Here is a 19,352-nt window from a genome sequence, read left to right as displayed (position 1 = left end):
CTTAACTACTTCTACTGTTCTTCTTGCTTCTCTGTTGCAGTCCTGACTTATAGAATTTCTTTCTTCAGAAGCCCTTGGTTAGCCCTACAAAAAAAAAAAAAAAAAAAAAAAAACCCTCCTCCCTGAGCTGGTGGGTGCCCTGTCCTGACGTTAGGGCAGTATAAATGGAGCCACCTGATGCCATGACATTAGTCTTTCTTGCCATCTGAGGCTGAAGCAGTTGTGTGTGTCGGTTGGTCCTCACGGGAGAGAGATTCTTCTAAAGCTAAGCACCTTGTTGGGGAACTCCTTTCTCTTACTTGTGACTCATGTCAGAAAGTTTACCACTGTCTCCATTGTGGTAAACAAGCCTCACATAGAGACTTTCATACCTTGTGTGTCGCTTGTTTAGTCCCAAACCACAACATCCCAAACTGCAGTCTTTACACCCTTTTCAGTGCTTGGTTACCCAAGAGATTGGTTTGGCTGACTCAGGCAAAGGGAAAGTTTGTTCAACCCAACCTGCAGACTCTCAAACTCTCTGCCTGGATAATTCATCAAAGTTCTGCCTTGAACAATCTGTGAGCAGTCAAGTGCTTAATATCCTAAGAGTCCAGAAGACAGAGTACTAGTAAAATACTCTGCCAAGTGCAAAGAATCTGTTTGGTGTTGGCAACAAGGCCTCAACCCTGTCTCTACCAGCATTTCAACCATTTTGGAGTACCTGGCTGTCTTGGTGGACAAAGGCCTATCCATCTCATCCATTAAGATTCATGCTTCTCCCATTTCAGCCCACATCCCTGCTCTTCCTCCTATCTTTTCCTACCCTCTAATGAAACAGTTCTTTAGAGGAATACTGTATGGCAGACCTCCCAAAGGGCAGCCCACCCCTCCATGGGGCCTCAAATTTGTTTTCGAAAAATCAACCTTGCCCCCCTTTTGAACCATCTGCATCAGCCGATTTTAAAATTCGTGACCTGGAAGACTACCCTTTTACTGGCTATCACTTCAGCCAAGAGGGTCTCTGAGTTGCAAGCCCTCATAGCAGGGGGAACCTTTTCTTATCTTCCACCCAGACAGAGTTTCACTGTGAACTGAAGCTTTGTTTATGCCCAAGGTGGTCATGAATACTTCTCTGAATCAAGCCATACACTTGCTTACCTGCTTCCCTAAGCCACAGAGCCAAGGGGAAATGATCCTTCACTCCTTGGATGTACTAGGGCAACCTTGACAGGACTAAAACTTTCAGAAAATCAGAACTGTTTGTTTCCTTTGCTTTGGGCTCTGAAGGAAATCTAGTGTCCAAGTAAACCATCTCCAAGTAGATCTCCCACTGTATTTCCTTTTGTTAAATCTGCCAAGAGAAAAAGCCCCCTGAATCATTCATCTAGGGCCACTTCTACCTCCACTTCTTTACTAAAGGGAGTGCCTACCAAAGGCATTCTGGAAGCAGCTCCCTCGTCATCAGTGCATACATTGACCAAGCACTACCACCTGTCAGCCTTCTTCAAGTCCAGAGCAAGGTTTACCACTGCCGTCTTGCAGGTCATCCTCTCTTCCCATTAGGCACCTTTCACCCTCTTCACAGCTTTCAGAAACATCCGATATGTCAAGACTGCAGCAGTGAAACACAAAGAACATAGTGTATTTGTGTACACTTGGCGTAAATGTAGATGTTTTGAGTGTATTCACTGTTGCAGTCTTTCCCTTCCTCCACCCCCCCCCCCCATTCTCCTTACAATAACAGCTTTGTCTCTGTCATCCTCTTTCAGAGGACCCTATCTTAGGATGCCCTAAAGGTCCCGTTCCTCTTACCTGGCCCCTTGCTTAGGATTCATCTGTGGGGCTCCTTCCTTGTAGGGGCAAGAAAAAAATGATGTCATGGTGTTGGCTGGCTCCATTTATACCCAGCTGTTCTGCCTTCAGGGTAGGGAGTCCACCAGCTCAGGGAGGAGGGTGTTTTTTTACTCTGGTAGTCGGGTTAACCAAGGGCTTCCACAGCAGGAAATCATGTATGTCAGGACTGCAATAATGAATACGCTTGAACATCTACATTATGGTAAGTGTACACAACTGTACTTTATGCATCTTTGTGCATTGTTGTTTTGGAGTTAATGTTCAAATGAAGGTGTTGTAGAGGGTGTTCTGTTCTATCCTTACTGTCTGACGGATGTTTTTTTTTTCTGTTTGATTTAATTTTTGTTTTTGTGTTTCATGGTGTGTCTTCTCAAGGTGTGTTGTTTGGGGTGGAAAAAATGAAAGAAATGAAGAGGATAATGTTCTGTTGTTGTATTGCTTATATGTATGGCTTTATTGACTTTGCAGTAGGACCTGAAGTTGTCCTGGTTGTAATTGCTTGAAATCTTTGGTGGTACTGTAGTACCCATAGATGAACATACTTTCAGGACCACCTGTTTCATGGGCCTATTTTGATTTAAGATCTGTTATGATGCACTTTTCCAGATACATAGTTTCAAACCGAAGTTTAGTCAGTATTGATATATTTTTTAAATTGCAAAATTTTTGATTTTAGGGGGAAAAGAGTGAAAGTTTAATTGGAGTACATGCAGAAATCTGGAAGCTCAGTTGCACTCAGCGGGGGCTTACTGCTAAGGCAGTGGAGGTAAGAAATGTATGAATGTATAAAAAGCTGCTTTATATTTCATATGTACATATATAACTCATCAGCATGGCTGAAAATGTAATGTTGCTTAGCTTCTAGTTCATTGTACTGAATGAAATTTCTTTTAAATTTTTTGTGGAGTACTCCCCCCTCCCCCTCCCCATTTTACTCATTCACTCTGGAGCAGCTCAGAAAAAGCTGCCTGCTTAATTCCACCATTGGAACAACAGTGAAGCCTGAGCTCATTTTCAGAAAATCAATTTGTAATACCATACAGAAAACAAATGTTCATAACTCTTTAACTATAAGAGCTAGACTAAAAATGTAAACGCAAAAGTTGTTCAGCAGACACTGACCTTTCCAACAGTGTAAATGTTGACAGTGCATATCAAAGTCATTATTAAATATGTGGCAAGGAATGTTGATATTGTGCATATTTTTTACCTTTTTGGAAAAGGAAAGCACAATATCTTGGTTAATGTACCATGAAGACCCATACAATTTGTATTTAATTTGTTAGTATGAATGTCAGCTTTAAAATGATACCTTAACCATTACTGTGTGATGCTCCTTTATGGAGATATTCACAGTAATATGATTAATATAATATTTCTCATAACTGATAAAGCATAATATCACATCACCTGTAACAGAGCCTACATATCCGTATATAAGTTGTGCGTCTGAATGTCAGCTTCAAAATGATGCATCATTTGTGTGATCACCACGCTCCCTTGCAAAGATATGGGCATAATAATGAGAAGTATTGGAAATGTATAATTTTCATAATCCTACAAGACTAAAACTGATATCTGTACATGTGTACAGTGCACAGACACAGTTCTTTTACTCTGTTGTAAGGACTGTCTTCAAAATGAGGTATTACTTGGCACACTGACATGCTCCCTTGCAAAGTTATTTACCAAAATATGAAAATAAAACATAATTTCCATAACCTAACTCCAAAACAAACGTTGATATTTGCACATGTGTACAACATACAGGCACATTTATTTTACCTTGTTGGAACCAGCAGTACTGTCTTCAAAATGATTCATTACTTAGCACATTCACATGCTCCCTTGCAAAGTTATTTACAAAAATATGAAAAAAAATCATAATTTCCATAACCCGAGTCCTAACAAAACTGATATCTGTACATATGTACAGCATTCAGAACCAGTTGTTTTACCATGTAGGTACATATGATTGTAAATGTACACATTCTTGGTGTAGCCATCATACTGCTGAATGGGTACATGCAAAGAGAGAAAGCAAGGTAAGGACCGCCACTCCACTAATGATCCCAGGACAGGCATGGGACTTCAGTGGCAGGCAAGTCCATCTGATCTGTCTGATAGCTGTGCTGGCTACCCACTCAGACAGCTGATACCACTGCAGTCTCACAACTTCCTTCAGTGTCAGCAGTCTGCCTTACATATGCCTTTTCTCTTTACGTGTGTCCATTCAGCAGTGGACCTAAGGGATCAAGTTCTGTATTAGTAAGCCCTTCCTGTCATCTAAACTACACATGCCTGATAAAAGCAGACTAAAAAGTATTGCAGGATGGTCACTGACATATTAGATTGTACATGGTAGCACTCTCCTGAAACGCTGTTCTTTCTCAGCATCTTCATAACTCCTTACCACAGTTATTTGCCAAACTCAGAAAAATGTATTTTACACAACACATTTCATAATAGAGTTTTACTTACTGTACTGGTCCTACTTGGTCATGGGTGTTTTCCATTCTTCTCACAAGCTGCATGTTACCAATCCTGCATAGCTCTCCTCAAGCCATTGTGGAGGTCAGTCAAGAACAACACAATGCCCTCCTCAGTTAGGTGAATGCCATCCCTTCTGAACAGGTCAACATCTTCCGCTGTGATGCTGTCACGGCAGATTGTAGATCCACCGACCCTGTGCATCAAGCCATGCATGAACCCATTCTGTAAACGTCTGGCCTTGTGAGCTGCCCGTTGACTGTTGGCTGTTTTCCATATCTGTCGAGGAATTATATCAGACCCCACAAAATGACAACATGGCCACCACGACTGCAGGTGTTCAAAGATTGTTGTGATTTGAAACCATAGCCTTCAGATAGTTTGACTGATGACATCATTCCCTCCAATGTGCAGCACAAGAATGTCGGGCTCAGGGTAGAGGGAACACTTCTCTTCCAACAACTGCAGTAATTCGCTCCAATGCATACCTCCTCTTGCAATCCAGTATAGGTTCACACTAGATGTGGGGAAGCTCAAGTTGTACCGGTTTTCAGTTTCGGAGGCATGGCTGGCAGCCCAGTGAATGTAGGTATGGCCACATACCCACACACTCACTTTTTCTCCTGGTTGTGAAGCCATGTCAGTATCAGAAGATGGACAAACCTGCACAGGAAAGAAAATGCAAACAGATTACTACTGATGTTTGACAGATGTGTTGGAAGACTGTATATATATGTATATCATATGCATTACCTGGTTAGCTCATCCAAATCTTCCATCCTATCCACAGGGGCAGTATTGTTTGTATTAGGTACATAAGTGGTGATGACGCTGCAGAGCTACATACCTACTACCCATGAAAACACCAAATTACACACAGTGACTCACAAGGGGGCACGGAAAGGGCACATGTAAACGGAAAAAGCAGGGTAAGGACCGCCACTCCACTAATATGCCGAGGACAGGCATAGAACTTCAGGTCATGGGCATCTGAAGTGCCTCATACCTGTGCTGTCTACCCACTCAGACTGCTGGTAGCAGCAATGACTACCAAATTGCATGCAATGCCAGCACTCTGCCTTTTCCATTTACATGTGTCCTTTCAGCAGTGGCCATAAGGACTGAAAGGGGGGACGTAATGTGTAAACCCTCTTGCCCTGACCTACATACATTTACTCCACCTGAAGGGAGGGAGACTGAATGGAGAGCTACACCAAGGCAACATGTGAAAAGACCAAGACTGACCCAGGCTTTGTCTTTTTGCATGTGTCCTTTCCCAGACGGAAACATTGCATCACAGTGGCATTCTAAGGCCATGTTTACCTAGGACAGCTGCACTATGGGACTGAGCTGAAGAGTCTTCCCAAGTTCCCAACTACCATCCAGATGGAACATAAGATCCATGGTGGCTGGGTATGCCCCCCGTGATGCATCCACCAACACAACATTCTGAGATGAGACAGTTTAGGCTTTTGGCTGCTCCTTTTCCAGTGATTCCCAGAACATCAGAAGATAGTCTTACCTTACCTGACCTGAAATACTGCATGGGTGGGACACTTACAAGGGGATACAGAAAGGGGATACAGAAAGGGCACATGTAAAGAGAAAAAGCAGGGTAAGGACCGTCGCTCCACTAATATGCCAAGGACAGGCATGGGGCTCCACCTGATGGTTATCTGAAGTGTCCCATACCTGTGCTGGCTGCCCATTCATACTGCTGATACCACTACTGTCTCACAACCTCCTTCAGTGTCAGCAGTCTGCCTTACTTCTGCCTTTTCTCTTTACAAGTGCCCATTCAGCAATGGTCGCAAGGGATGAGGGATGGAAGTAACTTACTAATTGCTGCCCTTACCTTCATACATTTACTACCCTGACCTACGTACGTATACCACACTTGAAGGGAGGGAGACGGAGTGGAGAGCTACACCAAGACAACATGTGAAAAGACCAAGACTGACTCAGGCTTGGTCATTTTGCATGTGTCCTTTCCCGGATGGAGAAACTGCATCACAGTGGCACCCCTGATGTCATGCTTAACTATGACAGCAGCACTATGAGACCTAGCTGAAGAGTCTCCAAGTTCCCAACTGCGATCCAGGTGGATCATAAGATCCATGGTGGCTGGGTATGCCCCCCGTTATGCATCCACCATCACAAGATTCTGCAATGGGTAGTGGCACCCGTGAAACTATGCACATCCTGGAAAGCAGCCCAGTGGGACTGAGCTGACGAGTCTCCAGGTTCCCCACTGCCATACGGGATGATCCTAACAGTCACTGTGCCTACGTGTGCTGCCCACTGATGCACACACCATCTGAAGATACCGTCTTACCTTAGCTGCAATACTGCATGGGTGGACACTGACAAGGGGTCACAGAAAGGGCACATGTTAGTAGAAAAAGCTAGACTGACCCTGACCTTGTCTTTTTGCATGTGTCCTTTCTCGGTGGGAAACATTGCATCACAGTGGCAGCCGTGAGGCCTTGCTTACATAGGAAAGCAGCACTATAGGACTTGGCTGAAAAGTCTCCAAGTTCCCAACTGCCATCCAGGTCAATCATAAGATCCTCGGGATTTGGGTATGACACATACAGATGCACCCAGCAGCCTGGCCACAACTTTATGGTGTACACTGTGCACTGTACATCTTACTGCTGTCAGCAATCTGCCAGACCTTTATGGCCATGGTACTCGCCAAAGCATTCAACACACAGGTTAATCTTCCAGGTCGGGCATCCCTATGATGGCTCAGCATGTTTACCCTGGTTGGCAGTGTTTGGTGGGACCAGAATTTGCTTCATATATTTGTTACAGTTCTCGAAATTGCACAGCTGCTGAGAGTTTTACCCGAAACGTGATAGACTCAGTGCTGCATTGTAACTGCACTTATTGTTAAAGTGATAACGACCTGCTTTCATTCCTACAAAGTTATGCATGCTCAAACACGGGTGATAATTGCAGCGCATGACCTGTTGAGTAGGCACTTTTTGTATTGCCTTGTGCAGCTGTTATGTAACAGAATCATTATCTGTTAGGAAAAGGCCATAGTCATTCAGTAAGAATAGTATAACATTTATTACTGAGCCTTTCTTCCCACCTATGTAACGGAGACTGACAAAGCAAAGAAAAAAAACATATGGTAGCTCCATGCTTGTAATAGTGAATTAGTAAGTTTGGAGACATCTATAAGAAATTCATTGTAGGGAATTTTAGTAGAATTAGTGGCATAGCTACGGAAATGGAACATATTGTATGTCAAATACCAGAAAGAAATACACTATTTTACAGGTCAAAATCATACAGAAATGGCTAGCTCAAACAACTACTGGCAGGAAACCTCTTCACTAAGGTACATATCACACTGTCACATTGTCTTACAAAACACTAACACAGCTTTGAACATCTACACATTACGGACTTTGTGGAAGTCAGAATAATGTACAGTGATGCAATATAAAATGCATTTTTAAATTAGAAGTTTATTACAGCAAGAAAGCGCTATTACTAGCAATGTAAATTTTGTCTGACGTAGGTACCCTCCAAGCCAGCCTCCACAGATTTTTCTCTAATTGCATAAAGTTGAATGCTGAAAATGCATCTGTCAAGAACAGCAGATGTTCTTCATGTTTCACTGTTGCAGTCATCGCATTTAGGTTATATGCTTGCAGTAGCCCTCCGTCGGCCTGATTATCAAAGTCTTGGGTCCTACGTCAGTTGCTGTCTCATCTTCCATGATGTCAGATAGCTGTATAAAGCATGCAGCCGACACCATTAAATCAGTCTTTTTTGCCGTGCAGTGCCCGAAGCAGAAGCAGTTCGCAAGTGCCGGTCGGCAGACTCCTGAAATTTTCGTTTTTGAGTTTCAGAACCAAAGTCTTCAATTAAAGGTAAGTACCCCGTTGGGGAAACTTTTTTTTTTATACTCTAAACAGATGTTGGTAAAAGTCAATAATTGTATTGTTTATGGAAAGCAAATACCTCATAAAGAATTCCATTCGTACTGTATTCCTTGCCTAGGCCCTGACCATGACGTACTTCGCTGTCGGTTTTGTGCCTTATTTAAACAACGAACTATTTGTCATTGGTATATTTGCGCTTCTAAATATTTTGGTACTCAGTTCAACTACCCAGGTATGGCTTCAGTAAGCCACCCGATATTCCGAAAAAATGCAAAGATAGGTCCAAAGCCACCGCCGCTTCTTCTAACTTAGTCACCAGTTTGCTGGTACTCAGTGAGGCGCTTTTGCAGCCCCTGATAACCCGCTACTTCAGATTCACAGGCCTCTACTGAGACCCATTCGGAGTCAGGTATGCCGCTAGATGCTTCAACTGTGGAACCTGTGGATGTCTCTACCTTGGATGGGTCCAGAGCTGCTGTGCAAGCACTGGATGTCCTTCAAGGATGCATCTGCAGTCATAACATATGGGTTGTCCTGCCTCAGGCAGCCCTTCGGTCGGCCGGATTCAAAAGTCTGGGTCTGGCCTCGGCTGATGTCGCACCTTCCCTGACGTCAGAGCGTCTGGGGTATAAAAGCATCAGCCGACGCCATTTTCCCCAGTCTTTCTTGCCGCGCGGTGCCCGAAGCAGAAGCTGTTCGCAAGTGCCGGTCGGTCAGATCCAGTGATTGCAGCTACCGAAGACTTCGAAAAAGCTAAGTACCCCGTTGGGGACTCTTTCTTGCCTCAGCCGATGTCAGATAAAGTAAATAATTGTTTAACTTGTGGGAAACAAATACCTCATAAGGATTTCCATTCCTACTGCCTTCCTTGCTTAGGCCCAGACCACGACGTATCGTCCTGTTCAGCCTGTGCTTCCTTCAACCGACGAACTCATAGACGTCGGTCGGAGTTTGCAGAGGAATTTTTTGGGGCTAGTTTTGCATATAAAATGCCATCGGAGACTCCGACATCACATTTAGTGAAAAAAACGGAAGGACAAGGACCAACACTCGCGGCCCGCGGTTTCGGCTGAAACCAAGGTAAGGCCTACCGCGAGTGTCTCTGTTTCGGCCGAAACAGAGTCCTCGGAGATTCCTTCATCCGAAACCACTCAACCGATCACCGCGGCCCGGGAGGCCCCGGCTGAGTCGGCTACCGAGCTACCTACCGAAACCAGTGTCCAGGATATGTCCGACACCATACCTTTGGACATATCTACTCCTGCACGTGGGGCGGCTAGGCCCCCTGCTTCCATGTCCATTAAGGCCTTTTCTAGGGCTAAAGCTGCTAAACTTTCTAAAGCTTTGCCTCCCAAGACTACCTCCCAGAGGCCTTCCTCTAGTTCTCAGATCCTCAGCCTTGCAGAGGACCTTATTTCTTTAATTAGAGGTTCACAACCTCACCCGGACAGGGCCTCTCACCCTCCACCAGACAAAAGGCCCAGGACTGAGCCTTCTGACCCACACTCTTCAGATGAGTCCACGGATGGTTCTGAGTTGTCAGACCACCAGGAGGAGGCTTTTTCGTCCTATGAGGATTCTGATGCTGAAGAATCTATCCCTTCGGCCTCCCCTCCTGAAGAGTTTTCCTTTGGTGAGACTCTACACTCCATGAGAGAGCATTTTCAATGGCAAGGTCAGGAATTCTCTGATTCTAGAAAAAGATTAAGGACCTTTTTACATTTGCCTCAGCATAGGCCCTTGGCTATACCTCCTGTTTTGAATGTAATTGATGATGTGTACAATGATGTCAGTACAACCCCTGATACTCTCCCCCCGGCCCCTGCCAAACCTGATAAATACTACAGGGTCCCGGATTCTCATTTCCATCTGTATAAAGCCCATTCTGCAGACCCAGAAACTATTACTCTGGGCCCTAAAGGGGTTGCGGCTGCCACTGCCAAAAATCCTCTACCTTCTGAAAGAGAGTCTAGAGCTTTAGAGAGATGGGGAAAGAAGGTATATACTTCTGCAACTCTTTCCGTCAGGGCACTAAATTGTCAATTTCATATGATACAGTACCAAGAGTATTTGTTAGATGAACTGAACAAGAAGCTTTCTTCTCCTGAGCCCCTTGACCGTAAATCCCTTCAGGATTTGGTACACAACTCACAGCAGGTTAGTAATCATTTCTTAAAGTGTGGTTATGATGCATTGGAGGCTTCATTTAGGTCAGCTATGACTGGGGCAGTTATTCGTAGGCATGCCTGGCTGAAGGAACAATCTTTGTCAGACCATGTTAAAGCTAAACTCCTGGATGCTCTAATGGAGAAACAAAATTTATTTGGCTCCTCTGCTCAGGAGGTCTTAAAGTATGAAGAAAAGGCAAAATCTGTGCAAACAGTTAAGGATTTCCTACAAGTACAACCACCGAGTTTCAGCAGAAACTGGCCTACTAAGAATTGGTCCTTTCCAGACTCGGACAGAGCCCAGAGAGGCAGGAACAGACGCCCCAGAGGCAGAGGCCAATCTAGGGGCTCTTACAGAGGCCGTCAGTGGCAGCCTGCCAACCAGAGAGGTAGTGCAACAGCAGCAACAACTACTACCCCAGGACAGGCTCAATGACTTTACTCTGAATCCGCCCACCAGGGCTCAACTGGAAGCACCCTTGGGCGGAAAGCTTGCTTTATTCTCAAGAAATTGGCATTATGTTACAAGGGACACATGGACACTGCAAATAATAGACAAAAAGGATACAGGTTCCACTTCCACACTTTGCCAAAAAGAAACAGAATGCCAAACCTACCACCAAATCAGAGGGCAGAGGCTTTAAAGCAGATCAACAACTTGCTTCAAATGAAAGCTATAGAAAAGGTGCCACTTTCAGAACAAGGCCAAGGATTTTACTCCAGACTATTCCTTGTACCAAGAAAAGAAAATCAATGGAGGCCTATTCTCGACCTGTCCGCACTGAATACTTACCTCATTGTGCCAAAATTCAAGATGCTGACCCTACAGCAACTTCTTCCCATGTTGGGCAAGGAATTTTGGCTGGTGACTCTAGATCTCAAGGAGGCATCCCTGCACGTCCCTATTCGACCAAACTGCAGAAGACACCTCAGATTTCTTGCAGGATCAGAGCATTATCAATTCTCAGCATTGCCCTTTGGCTTATCTACTGCGCCCAGAGTATTCACGAAATGCCTGGCATCAGTAATTGCACACTGCAGACTTCAGGGGATTCAAATCTACCCTTATCTGGACGACTGCCTTATACAAGCGGACAACAAGGTAAATTTGATAAAAGACTTGGCCTATGCCATCCACCTACTGCAAGCATTGGGATACACAGTCAACATCCAAAAATCAAGACTGGTTCCATCCCAAAGGATAACCTTTCTGGGTGCGGATCTAGACACAACCACCCAAATGGCCTTTCTCACAGAAGAAAAACAAAAACGACTTCCGGATTACTTCTTGAATCTGACAAGACAAGCTCAGCTTACTGCAAGGAAAATCCTGCAGGCCCTGGGTTACATGGCATCCTGCATAATTTTGATACCACAGGCCAGGCTGCATATGAGAAAATTACAATGGTATCTAAGGAGTGTATGGTCTCAACACAGTCACAGTTTGGAAACTTTGATACCAATCATTCCTTGCCTTCAAAAGGAATTCCTGTGGTGGGCTCAGGCCTGCCAGTCCAACAGAGGGTTGCCTTTCAACAAACCAAAAGCAAAACAAACCATCACCACGGACGCTTCAGACCGAGGATGGGGAGCACACATGGAGGGCAAATGTATCCAAGGCCTATGGTCTCAAGGACAGCTACACATGCACATAAACCAAAAGGAAATGCTGGCAGTGATGCATGCAATCGAGGCTTTCAAACCCTTCCTCCATCAAGGCCACCTGTTAATAAGGACAAACAACACCATGGTCATGTGGTACATAAACAAGCAGGGAGGCACACACTCCTACCCTCTATGCAGGCTGGCTATGAATCTATGGGAGCTATGCCTGAAACTCAATATCCAACTGCAGTCCCAGTTCGTGCCAGGAAAGGAAAATACACTGGCAGACAGCTTAAGCAGAACTACCATGGATGCACACAAATGGATGCTGCACCCAGACATCTTCCAACTCATAACAAAGGCATGGGGAACGCCAGAGATGGATCTGTTCACCTCCTCCCTCAACCATCAACTGAAGACATTCTGCTCAAGGACATACCACCCACAAGCATGGAGGGTGGACTCTCTCTCTTTCAGCTGGAAAGCTCTAAAAGTATATGCCTTCCCACCTCTCCCTTTAATGTACAAGGTTCTACTGAAGATCAGGGAGGAACAGCCAAGAGTGATTCTGATAGCTCCAGACTGGCCAAGGCAACACTGGTATCCACTATTGAGGAGCATGTCACAGGCAAAACCATGGCCTCTCCCCCTATGGCCTCTTCTGACGCAGAACAATTTCAAGATCATGCATCCCAACTTAAAAACATTGCAGCTAACTGCCTGGAAAATCCCTTAAATCCAAAACAAAATGTTTTATCACAGAGAGTGAAGGACATTATCATGGAAGCTCGCCGGCCTTCCACAAGGAAGACATACTCAGCTAAATGGAAAAGATTTTTCATTTGGAACGCATCAAAAGGCTTAGATGTGACAGTGGCAAGCATGACACATATTCTGGAATACTTAGCAGAACTGTTCCACAATGGCCTTTCCTATTCTTCCATTAAGATTCATGCCTCAGCAATTTTAGCAGAATACAATGTGGATCCACCTATCTTCTCACACCCTCTCCTCAAGCAATTTCTGAGAGGGATCAAAATTATCAAGCCTCCAAGAAAACCCCCTTTACCTGCTTGGGATCTCAACTTTGTCTTGGAGAAACTAACACTTCCTCCCTTTGAACCAGCAGCATCAGCGAATCTACAGTTTCTGAATTGGAAAACTGCATTCCTTCTGGCAATAACTTCAGCAAGAAGAGTATCTGAGTTACAAGCATTAATGGCAGTACAGCCATTTCTTATCTTCCATCAGGACAGAGTTACACTAAGAACTAATCCTACTTTTATGCCAAATGTGGTATCTAGGGTATCCTTGAACCAAGCTATTCACTTGCCTACGTTCTTCCCAAATCCACAGAATAGAGGGGAAAAACTTCTCCACACCCTGGATATACACAGACAACTACGCTGCTACTTGGACAGAACTAAAAGTAGCAGAAAAACTGACCAACTATTTGTAGCATATGCTGCTGGGGTGCAAGGAAAAGCAATTTCCAAACAGACAATTTCAAAATGGATAGGAAATTGCATTCGATTTTGTTACTCCTTTCATGGAAAGTCAGTTCCTGCAAACATCAGGCCTCATTCCACAAGGGCCACGGCCACCACTACAGCCTTCCTACGAGGGGTGGCTACAAAGGACATTTTAGAAGCTGCTACTTGGAGCTCCGTGCATACATTTACCAAACATTACAATCTACCTTTATACTCCAGATCCAGAGCAGGCTTTGCTACTGCAGTCCTGCAAGGGATCTTAACTACACCATCTTTTTCTTAGTACCTCCTCCCCCGGATTAGCTATGGTATTCTACCCATATGTTATGACTGCAGATGCATCCTTGAAGGACATAATACAGTTTTGTACCTACCATAAATGTAGATGTCCGATAGGTATGCATCTGCCGTCAGGTTTACCCTCCCTCCTACCCCTCTGTGGTATTCATAGGGTGTTTACTCCTCTTTCAGCTAGCTGGGGGAATCTATTATGGTGTATTTGTTTGTATATACATGTGTGTGTGTGTATATATATATATATATATATATATATAGGAATTCTATTGCATTTATCCAAATTTTGCCTTCCTAGAGGGCACCTGGCATCTGGGGCAAGAAAAACTGAGGAAAATGGCATTGGCTGATGCTTTTATACCCCAAACGCTCTGACGTCGGGGAAGGTGCGACATCAGCCGAGGCCAGACTCAGACTTTGGAATCCGGCCGACCGAAGGGCTGCCTGAGGCAGGACAACCCATATGTTATGACTGCAGATGCATACCTATCGGACATCTACATTTATGGTAGGTACAAAACTGTACTTTTCTGAGGGTGTATTCAGGCCTACTGACTTGCATATTAAACCGACTCCATCTTCTTCAAGGCCTAATGCTCTATCCATGCCTAGAAAACTGACACCCAGACCGCATGGTCAGGCCTCCATGCCTAAAAAAACAAATAAGAGTGGCTGAAGACCTTATTACTGTAATCGGGGGAAGCCAACCTTCCCTCTCTAAGACACCTAGGACTGAATTTGCTTATGATTCTTCTGATCAGGATTCTGATATTTGTTTCCTCTGACCAGGATTTACCCTTATCTACCTTTGAGGATTCTGATGCAGAGGACTCTATTCCCTCTGCTTCCCCGCCAGAGGATTTCTCTTTTGGTGAAACCTTGCATACTCTTAGGGAGCGTTTTCGCTGGGAAAGCCAGGATTACTCTGATTCTAAAAAGAGGCTTGGAGATTTCTTACTCCTGCCCCATCACAGGCCTTTAGCTATCCCCCTGTACTGGAAATTGTTGATGCCTTTTCGGAATCTAGCGTGGCCCCTGACTCATTGCCTCCTACTCCCAGAAAACCAGATAGATATTACAGGGTTCCTGACTCTCGCAAGTTCCTCTTTAAAAATCCTACTGCGGATCCTGAGACCATTTCACAGGGACCCAAGGGCATTAAGGCTACTACTGCCAAAAATCCTACCCCCTCTGATAAAGATTCCAGGGCGCTGGATAGATGGGGTAAGAAGGTATACACTTCTACAACCTTGGCCATTAGGGCCTTAAACTGCCAGTTTCATATGTTAAAGTATCAGGAGCATATTATTGGATTGCTTAAACAGAAAATGATGTTGATTCCTGACTGTGCTGAAAATAGGGATTTACAGGATTTAATGCATTCTCCTGAACAAGTTGGAAAACATACTTTGCAATGTGGTTTTGATTCACTAGAAGCAACTTGCAGGGCTGCTGTCACTGGGTCTGTACTTAGAAGGCATGCTTGGCTTAAGGAGCAATCTTTGCCAGATCATGTTAAAGTTAAATTGCTGGATGCTCCTTTAAACCAGGACTGCCTGTTTGGCAACAAAGCAGAAGTAGTACTTAAAAGGATGGAGGAAAAAGCTAAATCAATGCAAATTGTTAAAGATTTCCTGCAAGTACAGCCTCCAAGATTTAGTAGGCTTTGGCCCTCTAAGAATTGGTCCTTTCCTGCCTCTTCCAGGCCTTCAAAGTCCAAACCCAGAACCAGCAGAACACCCATGCTTCAATCCCAAGGTATGCACAGGACTAAGCAGTGGGGGACTTCCACTTCCAAATCAGGGAGTAGTAAGACTCCCTCCATGGTAAGCTGTCTCAATGACTTAACTTTAAAACTTCCAAGCCCTTCTCAACTGACTGCTCCTTTAGGGGGAAAGATTGCCTTGCAGGCAAAAAACTGGGAACTCATTGTCCAGGACAAATAGGTTTTAAATATAGTTTCCCAAGGATACAGATTCCACTTCCACACCAACCCCAGACGGTTGGACAGCTCTACCCCCAAATCAGTGGGCAGAGGCTCAAAAAGCAGGTTCTCTCTCTAAGTATAAGGGCTATTCAACCTGTCCCAGAAGAGGAAAGGGGACAAGGTTTTTATTCAAGACTTTTCCTGGTGCCCAGAAAAGACAATTCCTGGCGTCTTGTCCTGGATCTCCTTACCCTAAACACTTTTTGGCGATTCCAAAATTCAAGATGCTAACTCTTCACCAGTTGCTTCCTATGCTAGGCAAGGATGCCTCGTTGGCAACACCTGGATTTAAGGGAAGCCTACCTGCACATCCCAATCGGGGAATCTTGCAGAAGATACGTAAGCTTCAAAGCAGACTTCATGCACTATCAGTTCTCTTCACTGCCCTTTGGCTTATCTACTGCGCCCAGGGTATTCACAAAGTGCCTAGTTCCAGTCATTACATTTTGCAGGCAAAGAAATATTCAAATATACCCATACCTGGACGATTGTTTAATTCAGGCAGAAAGCCAGGACATACTTTTGAATCATCTGGCATTTGTACAAAAGGAGCTATCTTCTCTGGGGTACACCATAAACGAAAATAAATCACATCTTGTACCCTGCCAACAAATTGTATTCCTGGGAGCAAGCTTGAACACAAATTCCCAGATGTCTTTCCTTACGCCAGAGAAACAAGTTAATTTGACAGCTTCCTTCAAACTAATGGCCACAAAGACCCTGCTATCTGCAAGACAAATATTGCAAGCCTTGGGGTTCATGGCCTCCTGCATTCTCCTAATTCCATATGCAAGGCTGCATATGAGGAAACTACAGTGGTATCTAAAAAGCCTATGCTGTCAACATTCTCAGGATCTAGAAGCAATGATTTCTATCATACCTTGCCTACAGTTAGAGTTCCTTTGGTGGGCAGAGGCCTGCCACCAAAACAAGGGACTGCCATTCACTCTACCCCCTGTTGCCCAAACCCTAACAGACGCATCAGACTATGCATGGTGGGGCTCACTTGGCAGGGAAGTGCATCCAGGGAAAATGGAACCCAAGTCAAATGCACCTGCATATTGGTCAAAAAGAAATAGCTGTACAGAATGCTCTGACAGCCTTCAAAGGACCACATTCTTCCAGGACAATTAATGGTAAAGACTGACAACACCACTGTTATGTGGTACATAAACAGGCAGGGGGGAAACTTGTCATGTCTCTGTGGAACACAGCCTTGAGCTACCAAGTGCATCTACAGGCTCAATTTCTGCCAGGAAAGCTAAATACGCTGGCAGATGAACTAAGCAGAAATCTCATGGACCCATACGAGTGGAACTGGAACCAAAGACATTAATCCTGTTGATAAACAAATGGGGGATCCCAGACAGTGACCTGTTTGCCTCTCCCCAGAACTATCAGTTGGACAAATTCTGCACAAGGACTCCCCACAAACAAGCTTGGAATGTGGATGCTCTGTCCCTCACCTGGAAAAGTCTATCAGTTTATGCCTGTCCTCCTCTGCCTTTCCTCTCCAAGGTACTACTAAAGATCAAACAGGACAAACCAAGGACGATACTGATTGCACCAGACTGGCCATGCCCGCACTGGTACCCCCTCTTGCGCAGTGTGTCATTGTGGGCACCATGGCACCTGCCTGAGAACCCTACCCTGCTCTCCCAACAGGAGGGCCTGATTCTGCACCCTCAGCTTCAAACCCTGAACCTGGCAGCTTGGATTACCTGATCTCTCCGTTACCATCACTCCGTAAACAAGTGTTGGATGTCATCCTGGAGGCAAGGCCTAGTACTAGAAAATCCTATGCTGAAAAATGGAAAAGATTCTGTTCCTGGAACGAAACTCAGGGGATGGGCACAGCAGCGCCCAATTTACCTCAGATTCTTCAATACTTAACTGAGATGCTTCACAAGGGCCTTTCCTTTTCCTCCATCAAAATTCATGCCTGAGCCATTTCAGCACAGAACCACCCCTTTTCTCTCATCCACTGCTCAAGCAGTTCCTCAGAGGGGCCAAAAACGTAAGACCTCCCAGGAGAGCCCCAACTCCAGCCTGTGACCTTGACTTTGTATTGGAAAATCTCAGTCTACCTCCTTTTGAGCCAGCTGTAAGTGCAGAGTTGAAATTCCCTTCTTGGAAAACCGCCTTTCTTTTAGCCATCACTTCAGCAAGAAGGGTGTCTGAATTACAGGCCCTTATGGCAGTGGAGCCTTTCATGATCTTCCATGCGGACAGGGTGTCCCTCGGGACCAGTCCCTCCTTACTGCCCAAGGTAGTATCTAGTGTGGCTCTTAATCAGTCCGTTCATTTGCCTACCTTCTTTTCTAATCCACAGAACAAAGGGGAATGTATACTGCACTCCTTAGATGTGCACAGACAACTTAGGTTTTACTTGGAGAGGACTAAACCGCTCAGGAAATCTGAACCGCTGCTGGTGGCATTTGCTGCAGGGGCAGAGGGGAAGGTCATTTCAAAGCAAACCATTTCTAAATGTATAGGCCATTGCATTAATTTCTGCTATAAGCACCATGGAAAACCTGTCCCACAGGGGATAAGACCACATTCAACCAGGGCTGCATCTACTTCTACAGCCTTTCTCAGAGGTGTCCTTACCAGGGACATCCTAGAAGCTGCTACTTGGAGTTCTGTACATACTTTCACCAAGCATTACCATTTGCCAATTTTCTCTAAATCCAGAGCTGGCTTTGCCACTGCAGTCTTGTAGGGCCTTATAGCTGGTCCTAATGCTATCTAATTTCCTCCTCCTATCCTTAGCGTTGGGAATCTACCCAAATGTGAGGACTACAACAGTGAAACACGAAGAAAATAGTACAGTTGTGTAGACTTACCATAAATGTAGATGTTAGTGTATTTACTCTTGCAGTCCTGGTTACCTTCCCTCCAGCCCCCCTGACATTTTTACTTCTTTCCCTTTTTACTATGCTTAAAGCTTTTTGGTGTATTTGCTTTTTTGTTGGAGGTGTTACCTTGTATATACATTTAATTGCTTCCCATTAGGGGGCCCCTGACATCTGGGGCAAGAAAAACTGATGTAATGGCATCTGCTGCATGCTTTATACCCCTGACTACCTGACGTCATGAAAGATGAGACCGCAACCGATGCAGGACCCAAGACTTTGATATTCAGGCCGACTGACGGCTACTACAAGCAGATATCCCAAATGGGATGATGCAACAGTGAATACACTCGAACATCTGCATTTATGGTAAGTGTACACAACTGCACTTTACTCCTGATTGGAGACTATCAGAGTATGACTGCAATGGATAAACAGCATCTGTTCTCCAATGACTAGATGGATGAATACCTTCTAAGGTGATAAAAGGGACGGGGAAGAAGTAAAATTAAGTGTTTGCGAATTAGTGTCATACCATGGCGGGGGGGGGGGGGGGATTCAGCTCACAGTCTGACAGATGCCTGTTTATGGGCAGAAGTCAGGGACAGGGTACCATGCACCAGCTGTGGGAGGACGTATGTGTCGCTATCTGATTCATCACCGATGGAATGGTGCTTCATCTCCAGAGAGGAAAGAACAGAAAAGTACTCATTACAGACTCT

The 19,352-nt window shown here is 44.8% G+C and overlaps 1 protein-coding gene across 4 annotated transcripts in view; it reads left to right on the top strand.

Annotated features, from left to right (window-relative positions):
* Positions 1-19,352, top strand: part of CTCF (CCCTC-binding factor) — a 2,058,695-nt gene that overhangs the window by 508,932 nt on the left and 1,530,411 nt on the right. For all 4 annotated transcript variants that reach the window (XM_044081452.1, XM_044081454.1, XM_044081451.1 and 1 more), the window contains one exon: positions 2,513-2,602. In XM_044081452.1, the coding sequence (XP_043937387.1) occupies positions 2,513-2,602 (90 nt within the window). The remainder of the gene's footprint in view (positions 1-2,512; positions 2,603-19,352) is intronic.

The sequence above is a fragment of the Protopterus annectens genome, chromosome 8.part0 (genome assembly GCF_019279795.1).
Source record: "Protopterus annectens isolate FY-2018-M chromosome 8.part0, PAN1.0, whole genome shotgun sequence".
NCBI classification, from domain to species: domain Eukaryota; kingdom Metazoa; phylum Chordata; order Ceratodontiformes; family Protopteridae; genus Protopterus; species Protopterus annectens.
This window is presented reverse-complemented; position numbering and strand designations above follow the sequence as displayed.